General features: G+C 34.9%; 1 protein-coding gene across 21 annotated transcripts in view; it reads left to right on the top strand.

Moving 5' to 3' along the window:
- The window catches only part of AHI1 (Abelson helper integration site 1), a 210,875-nt gene that overhangs the window by 98,589 nt on the left and 91,897 nt on the right, over positions 1–20,389 (top strand). For 16 of the 21 annotated variants that reach the window (XR_010126792.1, XR_008503349.2, XM_054493553.2 and 13 more), the window contains one exon: positions 3,595–3,715. Coding sequence is in view for 19 of the 21 variants with exons in the window: in XM_054493553.2 (XP_054349528.2) it covers positions 3,595–3,715 (121 nt within the window). In the remaining 2 variants the exon portion in view is untranslated. The other 5 variants (XM_063666629.1, XM_063666626.1, XM_063666628.1 and 2 more) reach the window with 4 other exon arrangements.

Genomic DNA, 20,389 nt, shown 5'->3' with positions numbered 1-20,389 from the left:
TAGTGACTGATTCAAATTTGAATACTGGTTCTAGCTAATGTAGTAGTAATGAACTGGTTTGGGGGTAAGATTTTTCTGGTATCTTATTGCTGTAGAAATTTTTCCTTAACAGTTACAGTGTTTTCTTCCAAATCCCTCACTTCTGTGTCCTGGCTTGTAAAGAAAACATCTGAGGACTGAGAGGTCGTATTTGAATTGCTCTTTATAATACCATAGGCTACTCATTGCTTAGACTTTACTAAGCTAGAAATCACAAGAGCATAAGCTACTCTTAAAATTTATATTATGAGAATGTAAAAGATACCTGACTTCAAATATATTGAACCTCACTTTGGCTCAAGTTTTCTGTTTAACTTTTTATTTAATACTGGTATTTTAATTTTTACAACATATATATTATTTGCAAAAAAAAAAAAAAAAAAAAATCCTGGGTATTATTGGTTTCTTTTTTTCTAATGCCACCAGAACTGCCATCAGATTAAAATATTATCTGCATTATTGTTCATATTGGTGGAAAAATATGACAGCTGTCTGGGAGAGAGAGATGAATTTGTGAACTTTTAAGTGTACAGACAGCATTAACATTCTTTCGGTTATAATTTAAAACCAACTTGAGATATCATCACAGCTTGAAACTTCATAAACAATTCTTCAGGTGAATGTAGCATGTTATCTAAAATTAGCTAAAAGGGTAGACTTGTAAGTATACATGGAAATGAGTACTATATATCTCCCAAAGGTTTTAAATTTTAGTCGCTAAAAGAGAAACTAATTGTCAGCTTGCTTAATATTGTGCATTCAATTTCATGTTCAGAGCAGCAAGTTTTTTAACATGAAAATTAACCCCCGTCTAGAGAATTAGTATTTGCATATTTTGCTTGTCTGCTTATACCCTAAAAGAGTAGGCAAAACAGTTTCATGATTAACTTGGTAGAAGTTCCAGATGATTTTTTTTCTTTATTATGAATTTCATTAAATTTTTATGCTTTTAGTTTTCTCCAATATGGAGGTATTAAACTGACTTTGGCAGACTGTGGTTTTTGCATGAAGCAAACAGAAAAGGGTGTTGTGAAAAGAGGGTAGATTGGTGTAGGGTAGACTATCTTAACCAACCTTTCTGTTGTTGTAAAATTATTAAGCAATTCTTTTCCACAGCACATATTTCAAAAATAGATATTGCTTCACTCTATTTAATGGTTATTATTATTTTTCTTCCTCTAAATGGAATAATAAATATATACGAGCTTGCTTTGAAAATGATTTGAGTTCTAATTTCAAAACAAATATCTAATAATAACAGTAATAATTAACAGTTACCCCAAACTTTAGAAATTATCTGCTCTGTTATGTTGCTACTCTCATCACTTTATGGACATTTGAATAGTCTGTAAAAAAATATGTCAAGAAAGATCAGAATTATAAAAATGTTTAGGAAGAACATATAATTATAGGTTACAGGTTTTTTTTTTAAAAAAGAAAACATTTTGTTTTAAAAGAATGGCAAGTCTTTCTGTTTGAACAGAGGCATTTAAGTATCCTATTTTAACTTTCCTGGTATTTTTTGTTTTTAACACAAATTTCTGAAGAAGAAGACTATAAATGGCTATTGTGTGTATAGATATAGATATATCTATAGATATATCTATAGATATGGATATATGTAGGTGTGTGTGTGTGCAAAGATGTGTGTGTATATGGATATATCTTCATTTCTCCAGCATACACTTGTTTGTTTGCACCAGATTTTTAAATGCATTACTTGATTTTAAGATAAAAATTTTCAGGAAGTGAAACTGAGAAATGATTCCAAAAAGAAGTGAATTAAATAGTTAAGTGATAAATATGTTCTTTTCCATTTGAAAGCACAGAACTCTGAAAAATTGGCTACATCATCATATTACATCATAAATAACTAATTACCCTTACTTCTAGTGATGTTAATAATAACTAATATAACACCTTATTTGTATACTACTTTATGGTTTGCCCTTGCCAATATATTCTATTTAATCTATTTCTTATTTAATGTTCATTAGTGCTTTATGGTTAACATATGAATAGCACTTTATGATACCAGTTCATCATTATTGCTTTCCTGGCACATTCCCATTGAAGTATAGATATTATTTTTCTTATCTCCATTTAAAGATGGAAAGTGAAGCTCAAAGATATTAAATGAGTTTGTTGTTTTAGGTATTGTATCACTATAACTGGTCAATTTTGATCTGTATTTAATGGATTTTGATAGAATTTTTAAAGCTGGGCGATATTTTAGAACTGATGTGGTATTTGACCCCTCCAACTACTTCGGAAAATACTTTCATTTTTTAATGAGATGACATAATAGTTTAGTTACTTTAAAACTATATTAACATATGGTCTTAATTGACTTTTTCACTGAATTTGCTAACTGCTCTAAGAGAAAAACCTAAACTAAGATACACTGTTTATCATCACTGTTTAAAAGCAAAAAATAGAAAAAAAATTTACAAACATGTAAATAATGAATCAGATAAAGGGCATGTAACGAGAGCCCAGTATTGTCTTATACAGAACATCAAAAGGAAAATTTTAAATACTTGCACAGTAGAAGTCCTCTGTATGGTTTTCATTATTTAAACAAAAAAATGGGAAAGGGGCTGTTTTAATATAGTAATATTTATATGCCATAAATTATCGTTTTGTTAATTTACAGATTACATTTTTGAAGTTAATTAGGAATCAGACTGTCAATTTCTCCAAAATAGATCACATTTTATTGTGCTTTTTGAAAGTAATGAAAAAGATTAAATGATTGATTTGTTAATAATGAAAAAAAGATAGATTTTTTTTCTGAAACGAATTCTGATTTACAAGGTGAATTTGCCTATAAACATTTCAAGCTTTTTCAGTGTACTATTTATTTTCCTACAAGAGCTATAGTTAAAATGTTGTGTTTATTATGCATTTCATTTCTGTGAGGCTAGTGTGCACTCAGGTAATCATACTAGGTTTTCTATGTTATAGAACATTGTATTTACTTACAGAAATTTTCCGTGTTATTTTAATGATACTTTTAAACAGCATCCTAAGAGTAAGGTGTTTTGACGCAATGGAAACTATTTCACATGGCAAGCTAGGTTACAGCTGTGTTATCTGTGTCACCATGATGTATATAAACATGAGGAGTACAGGTGTTTTCTGTGTATCTCTGAAAAGGAAGTACTTGCTATTTCACTAAAATGCTAGGGAAATGTGAATATGAAACATTTTTACTCTTCCTTAATTGAACCAGTCAAGGAGTCATTTTTATTTCTTGCATTTCTTTGCATAACTTAAGACCACTCTAAGTTATTAATAATATCAAGTCCATGCTAAACTTTAGTAAGGCTGATTTATTTTCATATAGCTATGTTCTAATTACTATTATATTTTTTTCTTGATGAAAATGATTCTCTTTTGTAAACTTTACAAACTAACTGTGTACATCATTACCACTCCTTTTGACCTATCATGTGTCCTGGTTTGTATAATAAGCAAATATTTCTCATCCAGTTTTTGCATCAGTAATCCAGGAAATTACACTGTAGTTTCTGATTTGTTTTCCTAATACAGGTCAACAAAAACCTCTCATTTACTTCACCACAAGCAGTCTCCTCACAACAGTCTAAGTTAAAGCAGTCAAACATGCTGACCGCTCAAGAGATTCTACATCAGTTTGGTTTCACTCAGACCGGTGAGCCCCTTTCTTACTTTGACAATTCTTTTAAATGTTCAGATGCTTGTTATGTTGATGAATATCACTTATTTCTTTAGAAATAAAGCTCATAATGGTCAGTTTTTACACTTGACAAATTATATTCTAGCATCTCTTTTGTCCTTAAAATCACCAAGATTATTTCAAAAGTTAGTTTGGAATTGGTAACAGTAGATACACTGAACCTTGTGCTATTAACAGATAATAATTTAAAACTAGCAAAACACGTGAGTTTTAAACCTGTATGATGTTAAATCTGATTCAGTTTCCCAATTAGATAAAGAACCCATCATAGATGGATAATCCCGTGTTATAATTCATTTCAAGGAAAGCCAAGGTAAAATACATTTTGGCAGAAATAGGATGTAACCTGTAGTGATATCACATCCCATTAAAGGGCAAATTAACAAAATATGCAAAAAAGCTTGTTACATAACTATACTGAGTCACTGAAGTGAACTATACAATTGTTTTGGCTAATGTTTTAAATGAGTTTCAATAAGGTTTTTAAAGGATATCAAAGGAAAAACATCTAAGTGAGAAATGTTTGTGGTATTGAAAGATGACTTTTTCTGTTCATTAGCTATATGTTTTTGACGGTATTTTTTCTATTACTGAATTCTTTTAGAAAGGTAAGAAAGCTGAAAATAACAATTATCTTTTATAAAAATTATATGAAAAAGAAAATTTGAGTATGAGAAGATCAACATAATTTACTTAGAAATTTGAGGACAATATATACCACTTTTTTACCTTGAAAGTATTTGGAACTTACATATACAAGTTATTTTAATATTGCTGTGTAGGTTACATGTTATAGTGAGAAAATACTTGGATTCACAACTCTTATGCTCAACCCTGGCTGTGCCTTTTATAACCCCTATTACCTGCAAACCTTAGGCTCTTCATTTGAAAACTGAAAATGATATTTACATTATATATTGTTGAAGTTTAAATGAGATTGCACATATGAAAACACTGTAAGCATAAGATGCTATAGGAATATAACATATTTATATTGTAAACATGATGAATATGTGTAAGCTAACTTTGAACTACTTTGAAATCTAATTTCAAGTCACTATAATAATTAATAACAGTTATCTCAAACCTTAGAAATGTTTAATTTCTAGTGTTCCAGATATCTGCCAGAAACTAAAGTAATAGTGTTGGCTATTGTTATTTCCAGTGGAGCTGCATCATGTACTACCTCTTTAGATTATTCTTTTCGCCCTAAATAGATACTTGGCTTGGCTTCAGACCTTGTCATTTTTATAACTAGGAGGGAGGGAATCTCTCTCCACCACTCTATCCCTACCAACTGTCTGGGAACAAACTTTTCATTCCACAATTCAGGATTAAGAGCTTAGAAGGTAAATATCTGGTTGAGTTAATATATTGTTTAAAATTCATTTAAGCAGTATCTTATGTCTGTCTGCCAACAAGGTATAGATAATAAATACAAATTTTTTTTTTCATTTTTTGTAAAGGGAAAGAGCAGAGGGAATAGGTAGGAAGGCCTTTGAAATGGGAAGAAGGATTACCACTGAGACAGATTAAAGGGAAAGAGGGATATGATAAAGGCAAGCCTTTCAGACTTCACAATTATATATAGGATTGGCTCCATTTCGCTTCAGTTTCCATGGCCATGTAGGCCATAAGAGGGATATTTATATCCCTGCACATACTATCTCAGAAGCATGACCATTAAACCATTTGGTTACTAATATGCCTAACCACATTTTAAGGCGTATCTTTCTTAGAAATGTCATTGAGATATCACTGAACAGAAAAATTGCAAAAGCATAGTATGTGGTCCATCTCAAAATGGCCAAATTAATCTATTTTATTAAGAAGCCAGTGTTTATGAAAAAAAGTCCTGCCTTAGGAACCAGGTGAGCTAGTTTTCAGACCTAACTCGATTTCTAAATGTGGAATCTTGAGCAGTTTCTTCAGGCCAGAGTTTTCTCATCCCTCCAAATAAATGAGGGCTCTGGCTTTGGTGAGTTTCTGCTTTAAAAATTCTGTGATTCTATTCAGTGTTCAAATCAGTTTGTAAAATGGATAAATAATTAAGTGTTGATTGTATGAATAATCTATTAGAATCTGAAACACGTGACTACAAAAACAAATCATGTAAATAGAATGTTTAAAAATGAAAACCTCACTGAAAACCTATCTGAAATATACAAGTCACATCTGTCGATATTTGCCTTTGGACAGTATAAAAGAAAGCTATTTACACAGAGCTAGTAAGTATGAGCCCATTAGCGCTTGTGCTAGGAGACTTAAGAGTAGGGGTTGATTTTATATATATGTAAGTGGGTTTACATGCTAGAGTGCTAAACTCTGAAGTGAGTTTATGTTCTGTTGTAACTTTTATTGATCTTATTCAAGGCGAATTCTAGGTAACGGAGACTACTAGAAAAGTAAGCATTTCTCTCTTCTTTGATTTGTATTCCTCACAATTTCTAGAATGCTTCATTTATTCATTCTAAAATCATTTTAAGCGACCACTTTGTTTAAGGCCCTCTATTTAGCATGTGGAGTAAATGTTACAGTCTCTGCCTTCAGGAACCTCTAGTCTGGCTAGGGAGACAAATAAGTATGCACCAAATTAAGTCAGAATGTGACAAATTCTGAAATCACAGTGTAAACAAAGTGTCACCAGAATAAAGAGGGATAGGAGAGCTAAAATATTCTCAAACTTTATGTGTTCCAATGGAACTCTTGGTTTTTTTGCCCGAAAAACCCTTCTCTCCACCTCCACTTCCCCTACTACCAAGTTTTCCTAATCCCAGTATTCCACAGCACCATTCACCCAGTTGTTTAGAGATAACTAGGAGCCACTCATGATTACTCCTTTTCTCTCAACTTCCCTCTTTCCCACTTGCCCATGCTGTATTTGGAGTTCAGCGAATCTTTCTCCCCAACTACAAAATCCCGTTGCAGTAGTCCCTGTACCTACTGCAGTAGCCCTGAATAAAGTCTTTCTTACTGTGCTTTAACAAGTATCATTGAATAATTTTTTTTTTTAACAATGATTAGAAGAGAGCTTGGTATGGCTGGGGAGTGGTTTGAGTCTTGGTTTAACTGGAAAAGGTGAGATGAATGTGTTTAAGGTGAACTAAGTTTGCAGAGGTAGATTGGGTCAAATCATCTGCACTGAGGAATTCACATTTTATTCTCTAGATCAGGTGTCCTGACGCCTGACCCACACCCCCAGGTGCACAGCAGGAGGTGAGTGGTGGAGCTGGGAGCATTACTGCATGAACTCCGCCTCCTGTCAGATCAGCGACATCATTAGATTGTACTGTGAACGGCGCATGTAAGGATTTAGGTTGTGAGCTCCTTATGAGAATCTAATGCCTGATCTGAGGTGGAATAGTTTCATCCCAAAACCATTCACCTTTCCTCATCCCCTGCCCCCTAGTCCATGGAAAAATTGTCTTCCATGAACCTGGTCCCTGGTGCCAAAAAGGTTGGGTACTGCTGCTCTAGGTAAAAGAATTATCCAAGGAATTAATATGAAAGGGATATTCTAAAATGTATTTTTTTCTTTGAATACAGCTGACATCTATGTGAGGAATAGGTTACTTGTATCCAGAAAAGCTGGATACAGCTCCTATGAGATGCTTATTTTAGGAACTGTTCATTAAGCTATTAGTCTAAGTTCTTAGCAAATCAGATAATCCTATAAAAATTAAAACTATAGCATCTTCCCTGAGTAATTTTTATAGAAAAAAAATTATAATTTTAACATTTTTTGTTAAATTTTAGGGCATAGCCCATCTAAATGCCTCACCATGTAGTAAACATCTTATATTGTATCTCAAAACTGTTTCCATACTTTTCTAGTGTAATGAAGAAAATCTATAAAACAATAACAGCAACTTGCATTTGTATGAAAATTTATAAAGTGCTTTCATATATATCCTCATTTGATCCTCTACAAAACTCTGAAAAGTAGAGTAAACATGAAAATCATAGGGAGTGAAATCATTTTAGAGCTTCTGGGACCTTAAAACTTTTATTACTCAATTTCTGTACAGTGAAACCGAGAATCAGAGAGGCTGACATGTTAGAATTCACGTAGCTAGTGGCAGTCATGTCTAGCTCAGTACTTCTCATCCTCACCATACCAAACTGCCTATTCCTAGACGGTGGTACCTGTTTAGGGAGATGAAGTGGGCTCCCTGCTCACAGCCCTCAGGGAGACTGTGTCTAGAGCCACTCCTTCATTCGTTGTCCTGCCACATTGCTAAGTGGGCCCTCTGGCTATGAGTATTACCTTCTTTTTTTTACTAGCTTTAGAGTTCTAAGATATATTGCAAAGTAATAATATAAACAGTATAACTCTTTGGAAAAGGTGTGGTTTTTGAGACTGAGGTGTCAAGGAGGACATCCTATTTCCTGAGGATTAGTGAACTTACATCTTTCTGTGGCCATTAAATATAATTCTGTTTGTCAGTTGTTAGACTTTTTTAAGGCTTGATTTCCAGTAATTATGGTATGTAGTCTCCAGTCAAAACAACAGGCTCTGTACAGAGAAGTTTTATTCTATGTTATTTTATCTGAATCAAGATCACACTCAACCATCTCAAGAGTCCCTACTATAGAACAGGGGTGTCCAATCTTTTGGCTTCTCAGGGCCACACTGGAAGAAGACTTGTCTTGGGCTGCACATAAGATACGCTAATACTAACGATTGCTGATGAGTTTAAAAAAAAAAAAACGCAAAAAAAAGCTCATAATATTTAAAGAAAGTTTATGAATTTATGTTGAGCCACATTCAAAGTCATCATGCGGCCCATGGGTTGGACAAGCTTGCTGTAAAACTAAGTTTTAACATGTGGATTATTCAGTAATAAAAATCACTGTTATGGGTAGGTAGGGGAGAGAAATTAGCAGGAAGTGTTACTACTGGCAATGGGGTAGTTGTATCATGTTTGCATGTTTATATTTGAAGGACAGCATATTTCATTTTTATGGACTTTGTATATATTTTCACAGCATTGCTCTAAATTAAATTTAATTCATATTAAATCGATAAGTCGAGTCAAACAAAAGAAAATGAATCATTTTATTAATATGACTTTATTCATGCACTCTTCATATTATCTTTATTAATTATAAACTTATAGTGTGGTGATAGGAATGACATGATTTTTTAAAACTATCAATAGCTTCTGCCTTCTCCAAATTTTATTTGTGTTCTCCATTAGACCTTGTAAAACTATGTTAAACTTGATAACCAACCATTTAATCTAATGTTTTGCCATATCCTATTTTCCTTCACAGTGAAAATATTTTATTTAAACAAGATCATAAAATTATTCAGTGACTGTGGTATTGGTTAAGAGATCTGTCAAGCTAACTCTTGTGCTTCTGCATGTTGAATAATATTTGAAGAACTGTATTTTTTTTTTTTTTTTTTTTTTTAGACAGAGTCTCGCTCTGTCACCCAGGCTGGTGCAGTGGCACGATCTCAGCTCACTGCAAGCTCCGCCTCCCGGGTTCACTCCATTCTCCTGCCTCAGCCTCCCGAGTAGCTGGGACTACAGGCGCCCGCCACCATGCCTGGCTAATTTTTTGTGTTTTTTAGTAGAGACAGGGTTTCACCATGTTAGCCAGGATGGTCTCCATATCCTGACCTCGTGATCCGCCCACCTTGGCCTCCCAAAGTGCTGGGATTACAGGCATGAGCCACTGCACCTGGCCGTATCTTTTGTTTTTTAACACGGAACCAATCTCTTGTCACCCAGGCTGGAGTGCAGTAGCGCAGTCTCAGCTCACTGTAACCTCCACCTCCTGGATTCCAGTGATTCTCGTGCCTCAGCCTCCTGAGTAGCTAGGATTGCAGGCGCCTGCCACCATGCCTAGCTAATTTTTGTATTTTTAGTAGAGACGGGGTTTCACCATGTTGACTAGGCTGGTCTTGAACTCCTGACCTCAAGTGATCCGCCCATCTCAGCCTCACAAAGTGCTGGGATTACAGGCATGAGCCACTGCATCTGGTCGAAGAACTGCATTTTTTCATTCATTTTGTGTGTCTTTGGAAGTATATACTTACGTTCCCTTGACCAGCTGTTAAAATTGAGTTGTTGTTCCAGTTAAATTTTTTATTGTTTTTAAGATTTTAGTATATTGAAGTTTTAATTTTTTATAGAGAAATGTAAAACTTTTTAGGCAACTGAAATGTGAAATGAATCCTGGATCATAATTTAACCAGAGATTCTGTTATATTCTTGTATAAGCCATTGTAGAAGGTAGATTACATCTAAGCTGGAAGCATGATGATTCTAGTATTTCAAAGAAAAAACATTTTGGCAAAAATTAATAATTAGAATGACTCTCAATAAACACAGCTGATGGTATAAGGGGGTTTCCATTTTAAGGAAGGTAAAATGAGCTTCAAAGACTTTCTCATCTCATCAGAATTGGCAGAGCTTTCTGTTAGTATTGCTTCATGAACTTTAAACTGTTAATTGAAAAAGAATGTTTGATTTAATTCTGGTTTCAAACTTTCAAAATTCCAGTATTTCAGGTGGTACAATAGGTGAAAGGCATTAATTCACTATTGTGGATTAATAGGTAATCTACAAAATTAACTGATTTCTATAGGCAGATGCCCTTAAATGTCTTTTTTGGTACTAAAAAGAATCAAAAATGTTTTTATTATGCAGCTTTCAACGACAAGAATTTCTTTTCCAAACAGTCACTTTGCTGAATTCAACACATGTATATTATGGTGAAAAAAGCACTAGACTCTGGGTCAGCCAGCCAGAAGAACTGAGCCTGACCTGGGATCCTGCCACTTCCTAACTGTTTTGTTAGGTAGTTTACTTTCTCTCTTCGGATAAATGTCTCCACGTTTCCTACTTCATAGAATTGTCAGAATCAACACAATACATTTAATACTTTGAAACTCATAAAATATTGGGAGAATAAACAGTATGAGGTTATGGGAGGCTTTTTTGATTTTTTTTTTTAGTTTGAAATTATGCAGTTTGTTTTGTTGCCAAAAGAGTGGAAGATATCTTATTTTAAGGTATAACTTAATAAAATTTGTTAAGTGATGATTATAGGAAAAGGAACATGTCAAAGAGACAAATAATGGATATAGCATTTTTAGAAGCATGCCAAAAAAGACATTAAGATGAAGTAATTTCAAGAAGAAAATTGTCAAGCATCTTAAACTTGAATAATCCACTAGAACACTTAACTTTCCAAACTTTAGCTTTTTACACGAGTACCACCCTTAAGCCATCTTTGGCATGTAATGAGATAACATTGAGATTTTAAGATGATTAAAATCAAAGTACTCTCTCATCTGTGTAATCTGGCCAAAATCTATAGGGCATGGGTTCGGTTGGGGGACAATCCTTTATTCCACAGACATTAAAATAGAACAAAAGCAACAACTGAACTCCATTTGCTAGCCTCTGTTTCTCTTAGAATTTGACCATCTCTAAGAACATAATCCCCAGAGGCATCAAAAAATCTTGAGGTACATCATATAATTCCATGTTGCAACCTGTAGTTTTTCTTCTCTTAAGAAAATGCTTTTCAGCGAGGCGCTGTGTCTCATGCCTGTGATCCCAGCACTTTTGGGAGGCTGAGGTGGAAGATCACTTGAGCGCAGGAGTTTGAGACCAACTTGGGCAACATAACGAAGCTCTGTCTACAAAAAATACAAAATAGCCAGGTGTAGTGGCATGTGCCTATAGTCCCAGCTGCTCAAGAGGCTGAAATGGGAGGATCACTTGAGCCTGGAGGTCGAGACAGAGCAAGACCCTGTCTCAAAAAGAAAAAAGGCCAGGTGAGGTGGCTCACGCCTTATGATCCCCTTGGGAGGCCAAGGTGGGCCAATCACCTGAGGTCAGGAGTTCAAAATCAGCCTGGCCAACATGATGAAACCCTGTCTCTACTAAAATTACAAAAATTAGCCAGGCGTGGTGGTGGGCGCCTATAATCCCAGCTACTCAGGAGGCTTAGACAGGAGAATCGCTTGAACCTGGGAGGTGGAGGTTGCAGTGGGCTGAGACCACGCCATTGCACTTCAGCCTGGATGACAAGAGCAAAACTCCATCTCAAAACAAAAAAAACAAAAAAAGGAAAGAAAAAACGCTTTTCTAGGCCAGGCGCGGTGGCTCACGCCTGTAATCCCAGCACTTTGGAAGGCTGAGGCAGGCGGATCACAAGGTCAGGAGATCGAGACCATCTGGCTAACACAGTGAAACCCCATCTCTACTAAAAATATAAAAAATAAGCTGGGCGCGGTGGCGGGTGCCTGTAGTCCCAGCTACTTGGGAGGCCGAGGCAGGAGAATGGCGTGAACCCGGGAGGCGGAGCTTGCAGTGAGCCAAAATCATGCCACTGCACTCCAGCCTGGACGAAAGAGCGAGACTCCGTCTCCAAAAAAAAAAAAAAAGAAGAAGAAAACACACACTTTTCTATAGTAGATAACATCAAAATGGAAGAAAAGGTGCTTTTTTTTTTTTTTTTTACCAAAAATGTTTTGTTAAAATTGTTTATTGACAGAAGCACTGATATATGGAGGAATGAACTTCAGATTAGGAATTAACACCAAATTTCTAATTCAGCCTTTATCACTCAGAAACCACTTGATGTATTCAGCTTCTGAACTGCTTATAGTAGGCCAGACGATATGTTTAGTGCTAGTTGTTCAGATTAAAAATTAGAGACCCTGCCTTCAAGAGTCAACAGTTTTTTGTTAGAAGTAGACAATTATTCACTACAGTGTGATCAGTGTTCTCCCGTTGGTAAATGCTGTAACATCATAAAAATGGTAAAAATGTTGTGAATATATTAAAGCCTCAGACTTATGTGTCTGGGGTAAGTTAAGAAAGAATTTAAAGACACTGATTTCTGCCATTACGCCTTCCTAAATCAATCAATGTTTCCTTGTTTTGTTTTGTTTTTGTTTTTGTTTTGTGGCGGGCTGTTAATGCTGGGCATCCTTCATTTCCCAGGGATTTCACAGCCTGTTTAGCTTAGGTATTGTACAAATGAATCTTCTGTTACTTCTCCTGGTTTTCACTAAGGTTTTTCCCCATACAAATATGCTGATTCCAAATTCACAGTTTTCATAGTCAGATAGCTTCTATATCTACTACAGCCCTCCAATAATGTTTTCAGACAGATGTTTCTAATCATTTTCCATCTTCTATAAATTTGTTGAAATCTCTAATCTCTTCTTTTCAAGCTCAAAAGTGACCTTTTTATTGTTAATTCCAGTGGTCAATTCTTTGTTCTTGTCTTACTTAACCTATCAGCAGCATTTGACACATTGGATCACTTCTAAATACGTGGTTTCTGGGATACCACATTCTCTTGGTTTTCCTCTTATCTCACTAGGCACTCTTCATTCTCCTTTGCTAATTTTTCCTCTTCCGTGTCTCATAAGGTGGTTTCACTGCAATTTGACCCTGTTTTATTCCCTGTATATGCCCACTTCCTTAGTGATCCCATGACTTTAAATAAAACTCATATGCCAGTGATTTTCAAATATTTATCTTCAACCCATACCTCTTTTCTGAACTCTAGATGTACACAATCCATTATGGTAGCTACAGGCTGGTATAACATAGGAACTAAATTTTTAATTTTATTTCATTTTAATTAATTTACTTTTTTGGGAGGTGGAGGGGATGGAGTCTTGCTCTGTCGCCCAGGCAGGAGTGCAGTGGCGTGATCTCGGATCACTGCAACCTCTGCCCCCCAGGTTCAAGTGATTCTCCTGCCTCAGCCTCCCAAGTAGCTGGTACTACAAGTACCTGCCACCATGCCCGGCTAATTTTCTTATTTTTAGTAGAGACGAGATTTCACCATGGTGGGCAGGCTGGTGTTGAACTCCTGACCTCAGGTGATCCGCCCACCTCAACCTCCCAAACTGCTGGGATTATAGGCGTGAGCTACCATGCCTGGCCAATTTACATTTTAAAAACCACATCTGGCCAGTAGGTACCATATGGGCCAGTGCAAGTTTATAAAATCCACTTCATTATCTGACTCCCAACAAATCAGGTGTTACAATATAAAGAATAGATTACCAGTTTTTTAAAAAACTGAATACAAGTAACACGTTTAATAATAAAACTTGCCTAAATGTTGAAGATTTTGTGGTGGCATTTCGTCGTCTTGATTTTGAAGATGTTATTAATAAGCAATTTTGATTAGCTTGAATAGGGACTCTAGAAGTGTCTTATTTTTCCTATTTAAATAAATACATGAGATTCTGGTAGCACTTAGCCAGAGGTCAGAGGCATTTGTATTTAGATCCCTATTCTGTTGCTTAATGCTATGACTTGAGCAAGTTATTATTTCGTTTCAGTGACCTGTCATTTGAAAATAGAGGACAGGAAAATGTTTACTACAAGTGAAAGTTTTTAAATACCAAAATTTGTTTGTCTTACAGTGCAATAGGAATAATAGATTGTATCTTTATAACTATATTCAGAACTATTTTAATCATTGAACGTTTTTATTGTAAATTTATCTAACTTCCCACTAAATTTTAGAAAGGGAAAGCACTATGTTCTTAGAACTAAACCTAGTAAATGTCTTATGTTAAAATCTATATTCCTGTGGTACATATGTATTATTTCTAAATATAACTTTCAGGCATACTGTTGAAAACATTTCAATAAGTGGTTTTTATTATATAAAGTAGAAGACTTGAAAGGTTTCAGCTACTTTATCGGAACATAATTTATACCGTGGTGAAAGTAGTAAATGTTTTGCAACTCACTGCTTTGCCTCTAGGGTAAAGGAAACTCAGTAATCAGTTTACTCAAAGGTGAGAATTGAAGGAAGAATTACAACAATGCCATATGGCTGCAACAGGTGAGATGAGAGTGTTGGTTATAAAGTAGCTAAATTATTTTGACCAGGCATAACTTCATTTTTTTATAGTTTGAGGATATGACTACATTAATATAGTTTACTATCAACCATAAAATGCATTTTATAATTTTGTAATCTCAAATCAAAATGGACAATTCAATTTTTAAGATAATTGGGCATACGAAATGATGTTGTTATAAAATATATTTCCAAATACATAGATTTTAAAATAGGTTTTTCTATAACTTTTTTTTTTTTCTGATAATACACTTAATACATGCCTTTGAAGAAAATGAGTATTCCGTTTAATACATGCCTTTGAAGAAAATGAGTATTCCGTTCTGGCTGAGCAAGATGGCTCACACCTGTAATCCCAACACTTTGCTTTGGGTATGAAAAATGGGTTCACACCATCTCATATACTCTATACCATACCAATGTAATCCCGTCAGGTGATCGCTTGAGCCTAGGAGTTCATGACCAACCTGGGCCACATAGTGGGACCCTGTCTCTTTAAAAAAAAATTTTTTTTAATTATCCAGGAGTGGTGGCACATGCTTGTGGTCCCAGCTACTCAGAAGGCTGAGGCAGAGGGGAATCGATTGAACCCAGGAGGTTGAGGCTGCAGTGAACCATGATCGTGCCACTCCATTCCAGCCTGGGTGACAGAGCAAGACCCTGTCTCAAAAAAAAAAAAAAAAAGAAAAGGGAAGGAAGGAAGGAATCAATCAATCATAATTTTAAGCCATCTTTAGTTCTTCACTATTACAGTGTATATATTTATATATACAAAATGTTGGACACATTTCTGACAATGAAAAATATTTTAATTCACAATTAAAATAAAAGGTCTTTTTCTGCGAATTAATCATATATACTTGTTTTCGCATATTTCACATCGGTGTTCATTTCAGCCATTATATTCTGTGATTCTGTGGTAAGTGATCCAATTTTTAAAAAATTATTATTATTATTATTTATTTATTTATTTATTTATTTTACTAATTTTGTTTAGGATGGGCACCACCTGGAACCAAGCAAGCAGCTCTTCATGTTTCCTCCTCTGGGGGAAAAATGAAATAGCACTTGTATCACAAAAATAACAGTTTTTTTTATTTCCTTTGTAAATCCTTATGTCTCAAAGTAACTTTTTAAAAAATTAAATCTGTGACAAGAAATTTTTAGTTTTTAAACATTTTAGTTTGTGTCTACTGAAAGCTCTGGAAATGCAGGAGGAGGCTATCTAATTAAGCTCTCATTTACCCTTAGGTCATAATCTGCTAAAACTATACTCAGAATAGCCCTAAGGTTTCCCTTAGAGAAGTGAAGTGCATACTTTTGCATTTTGTGGTTTAGTCAGTTTGGTCTGGATAGTGAACAGTCTGTGATGTGATATCATAGAATTTACTGGTAATGTTTTCTGGAAATGAATATCCATCACTTATTGAAGATGTTAACTAACAATGGAAATTAGGTTTAGGAACCAGACCTTCTGGTAATGATAGAGACTTAGAGATAATGTTGATTTGTATTTTCTAGAATTTTAAATGCACATTTTTAAGAAGCCTTTTCTTTGAATGAAAAGTGAATGAAAATGTAAAGAATCACTGTGTTGTTCTTAGTCAGCAACTTGCCTACCAGTGTGAGAGCAAAGTTATTGAGAAATATGGAAAGTGACAAATGACTATATGCGTGACTGGTCATTTTTTTTTAAACAATGTAAGAGATTTTTGTGTTATAAATGGTTAATAAGTAAAAAGTGGAACATTGTTCTTATTTCAGACAATTTACTTTTTTCCTCAACTTTCTCTAAGAAAACATTCAACTGTAATTTGTAAGGAATAAAAGTTAAGAATGATTTCTAACTGATTTCCATCCTTTTTTTGAGAAGAACCAGAAGTACCACATTTTAATAGAAGTACTCTAATGAAAACTGTTATTCAGTTTAAAAAATAAAAACATTTTTAATATTTTCAAAAATTAATTGAAGCAGTTCATCAGGCATTGTTTATGGAGAGCCTACTATGTGACAGAGACTCTGCCAAGCACTGCGAGAAATGGAAGATGAAAGCCCTCAGAGGCTTTCCAGTCTATCTGGGGAGTCCAGCAGGCAAAGAAATAGTTATAATATGATGGTGGTAAATTCAACAGGGCATGCGTATAAAACACTGTGGCAGCACAGAGGGGAGAGTAATTCCGATTACATGTAGCATCCTTATAAAGTGCACTTAGTTTTATGGCCTTGTTTAGAAGTTTATCTTGCCCATGCAATATACATCAATATCATCTATTTTGGAGTTCTCTAAATGATAGCTTAGAACTCAGAATCTGGATTTTGTTGCTGGCCTTTTGTAAGGCTCATGTGTCACAAGTCATATAATGATCTTAGTATGCTTTCTTCAAATCTGCCTCCCAAGGATCTTACAGTACTCTGAGAATAAGTGAGTTTATACTTAGTAGGACTCCAGTTTATTTCATATTAATGTCTATGTGGGTGTGTTTGTATTTCATATTAATGTCTATATGGGTGTTTGTATGTATATGTGTTATTGTATATACTTGCCACTTTTTTAAAAGGAATCAAGTCTTTCACATCTCATTGCTGTTAAATTTGTCTGAGAAATATAGGGCATGAACAGGTGTTTTGTTTTGGCCAACTTAGAATCAGTGAAGCTTGTTTTTTGTGGGAGTCCACTTTTCCTTTTTTTTCCCCTCCTTCAGTAGTGACATTATGAGTCATAATGTTATCTCAGTCTTTTTAGTCTGATTTTGAAGTGAAGATTTAATGAAGAGTTGAAAGTAAAACACTTTAAAAGCTAATGTAAAAGGCAGATATAAATGCACATATAACAGGCAAATTAATGTACTTCATGTTCACTGAACTACTACAGGGAAAAAATAACATAATAAGCATATCTTTAAAAATGACTTCTCTTTGCTTTGGATATTAAAATCTTTTTCTAAATCATCTTGCTTATGTTCAAAGTTTAAATTTGAAAGTTTTCCCTAGACCTTAAAATGTCTCTTTTATGGAAAGACCTGGAAAAAATTGGTTCACACCATCTCACATTCTCAATACCATACCAATGTAATAGACCAAAAAATGTTTTCCATCATTAAATCCCTTCTTGTTTTAACTTTGTACTTTTTTTTTGGCGGGGGAGGTTATTTTACTTAAAAAGATGTTTAATTTGTACACATGCAGGTACTGAGAATGCAAGATCATTTATACATTAAGTACCCAGTGCATACTTACAGTGTCCCAGGCACTTTTATACGTGCTCTGAACGTATCAGTGAACAAAATTGGTAAAACTCCACATCTTTGTGTAGCTTACCTTCTAGTGGAGAATGACATTAAGCAAATGTAGTCTGGTTATCCCTTGGTATCTGGGTAGTTGGTTTCAGGACCCTTTATAGATAGCAAGGTCCTTGGATGCTCAAGTCCCTAATATAAAATGGACAGTATTTGGATATTGCCTGTGTACGTCCTCCTATATACTTTAAATAATCTCTAGATTACTTATAATACCTAATACAATGTAAATGAGCTGTATAAATAGTTGTTGTCCCGTATTGTATAGGGAATAATGGCAAGAAAAAAGTCTATGTGTTCATTACAGATGCATTTCTTTTCTGAATAGTTTCAATCCATGGTTGGTTGAATGCATGGATGCAGAACCCATGGATGCAGAGGGCTGTTAAATAAAAACATTATAACGACAAAACAGGGAAGGGAGTTGCACCTGAGGAGTAGGGTTAGGTTGCTGTTTAAATGGAGTGGTCAAGGAAAGCTTCACAAAGTAGCTGAGAATTAAGCAAAATTCAGATGACGACAAAGAAGAAGGGAGAGAGGGAGGAAGGAAGGGGGGAGGAAGAGGGGAAGGGGAGGGAGGGAGAGGGGGAAGGGGAGGGAGGGAGAAGGGGAAGGAGGGAGGGAGAGGAGAAAGGAGTAGGGGGAGGGAGGGAGGGAGGAAGGAAAGAAGGAAGGAAAGGGAAGGGAGCTTGGAAAAAAGGAAGCTAGGAAGGAAGGAAGCTAGGAAGCTGTAAGTTGTTTGGGAGAATAGCATCCCCATCCAAGATCCTGAAACAGGAATGTACTTGGTATGCATTTTGAACAGCAAAGAGGTCAGTACAGCTAGATTGGAGGGAACAAGGAGGAGAGTAGAAGACAGTAAGTTCAGAGAGGTAGCAGCGGGCCCAAATTGTACAGAACCTTGTAGGAATGAAGTGCAGAACTCAGCCCCATCCCTAGCACTGCTAGTATTCACTGGAAACCTATTTTTAAAAAGGTAGGTAGATGGGATTGCATAGTTTGATATTTGCTGTAAGAGGAATGAACAAAGTGTACTAGAGAATGCAGATGATGTAGTAACAAATTCTGTGTTAAAGAAGACAATAAGGCCTCATAGAGAAGACAGTATGTGAACTAATTGTAAGATGAGAAGAATCATAAAAGGTGTTAGGGCATTACAGCTAGGAAGGCCAGTTAGGTGATTTAATAATTGAGATAGGAGAAGGGGGTTGAAGTAAGAGAGTGGAGATGTTAAATCATTAACGTGGAGGTCTAGAATGTGAGCGAAGATAGAGAAGTAGAATTTGAGGGTGCCAGAGGCTTCTAATTTAGGTGAATGAGTGGATAGCAATCCATAAGTGAAAACAGGAAATACAGGAATATTGAGAGGAAGATAATGAATTGTATTTTAGATATATTGAGTTTGAAATGCCTACAAGATATTATGGCATTTCTGAAACACGGTATCTAATAGCTTGCTCATTCATTTGAACCTCGTTTATTAAATATCCAACTATGAGTCAAGCCCTGTGCTAGGAACTATACAGTGTATTTTGGAATATAGTCTTAGAGTGTAAGCATAGATGAAGGAGTCATTGGTATATGTGTGGTATTTGAGCCCATGGGAGTTAATGAGATAAACTGGAAGAGGCTATTTAGTGAAAAGAAACTAAGAACTATTAGGGGTGACTGTGAGGTGGATAACTTGGATGTTTGTTACCCAAAAAGACAGTAAGGAAAAAAAGGAGGAAACAAGAAAATACAAGAAGCTTCTTTTGGTGTTGTATTTTTTTTTTAATTCTGCATTGTAATAAGTCAGTAAAAAGGAAATACTGAAATTATAAATTTACCTTTCTTATCCTTGTTATATTTTTACTTTTGATTTTCAGTCCATAATATATTTTTAAATCTATGTTAATCTATTGTTAATCTACTTTCCATCTATAACGTTGTTAAAATAATTAATATTAATGTTAAAGACAGATATTAAATTATATTTTAAGGATTGAACACACAGAATTGAAGTTTGTTGGCTTTGCCAGTGTAATAAATATGTGGCAGACTTTATTAGGAACACATCCTGCTAGCCTCAGGTAGAATATATAGAGCATGTCACAAAGGATACGATTTGAACAGACTTCAATCCATATTAGAGTTTACTGAGGAAATTTGTCAAATACTAAAAATTGTAGGCAACTCTTTATGGTTTTAGGTAGAAATTAGTATAGTTGGTATTTGATTATTGGTTAGCAGAATTAAATTATTTGGGCATTAGTTTAGAAGTCTATTAAATCTCTGCTAACTTTATGTATTCATTTTATCAGTGAATTTTATTTTTGACTAATATTTGGGAATAAATAATACAGATTATTAAAGACTGGCATAGCCCAAGAAGGTCTTCCCAGAGATATGAGTTGCAAATAACTAGTCCAAGATCACATATCTAACAATTGTCAGAGCCAGTCTTCTAATACATGCAGAATGGCCCCA

This window comes from Pongo pygmaeus, chromosome 5 (assembly GCF_028885625.2).
Source record: "Pongo pygmaeus isolate AG05252 chromosome 5, NHGRI_mPonPyg2-v2.0_pri, whole genome shotgun sequence".
In the NCBI taxonomy this organism is placed as follows: Eukaryota; Metazoa; Chordata; class Mammalia; order Primates; family Hominidae; genus Pongo; species Pongo pygmaeus.
This window is presented reverse-complemented; position numbering and strand designations above follow the sequence as displayed.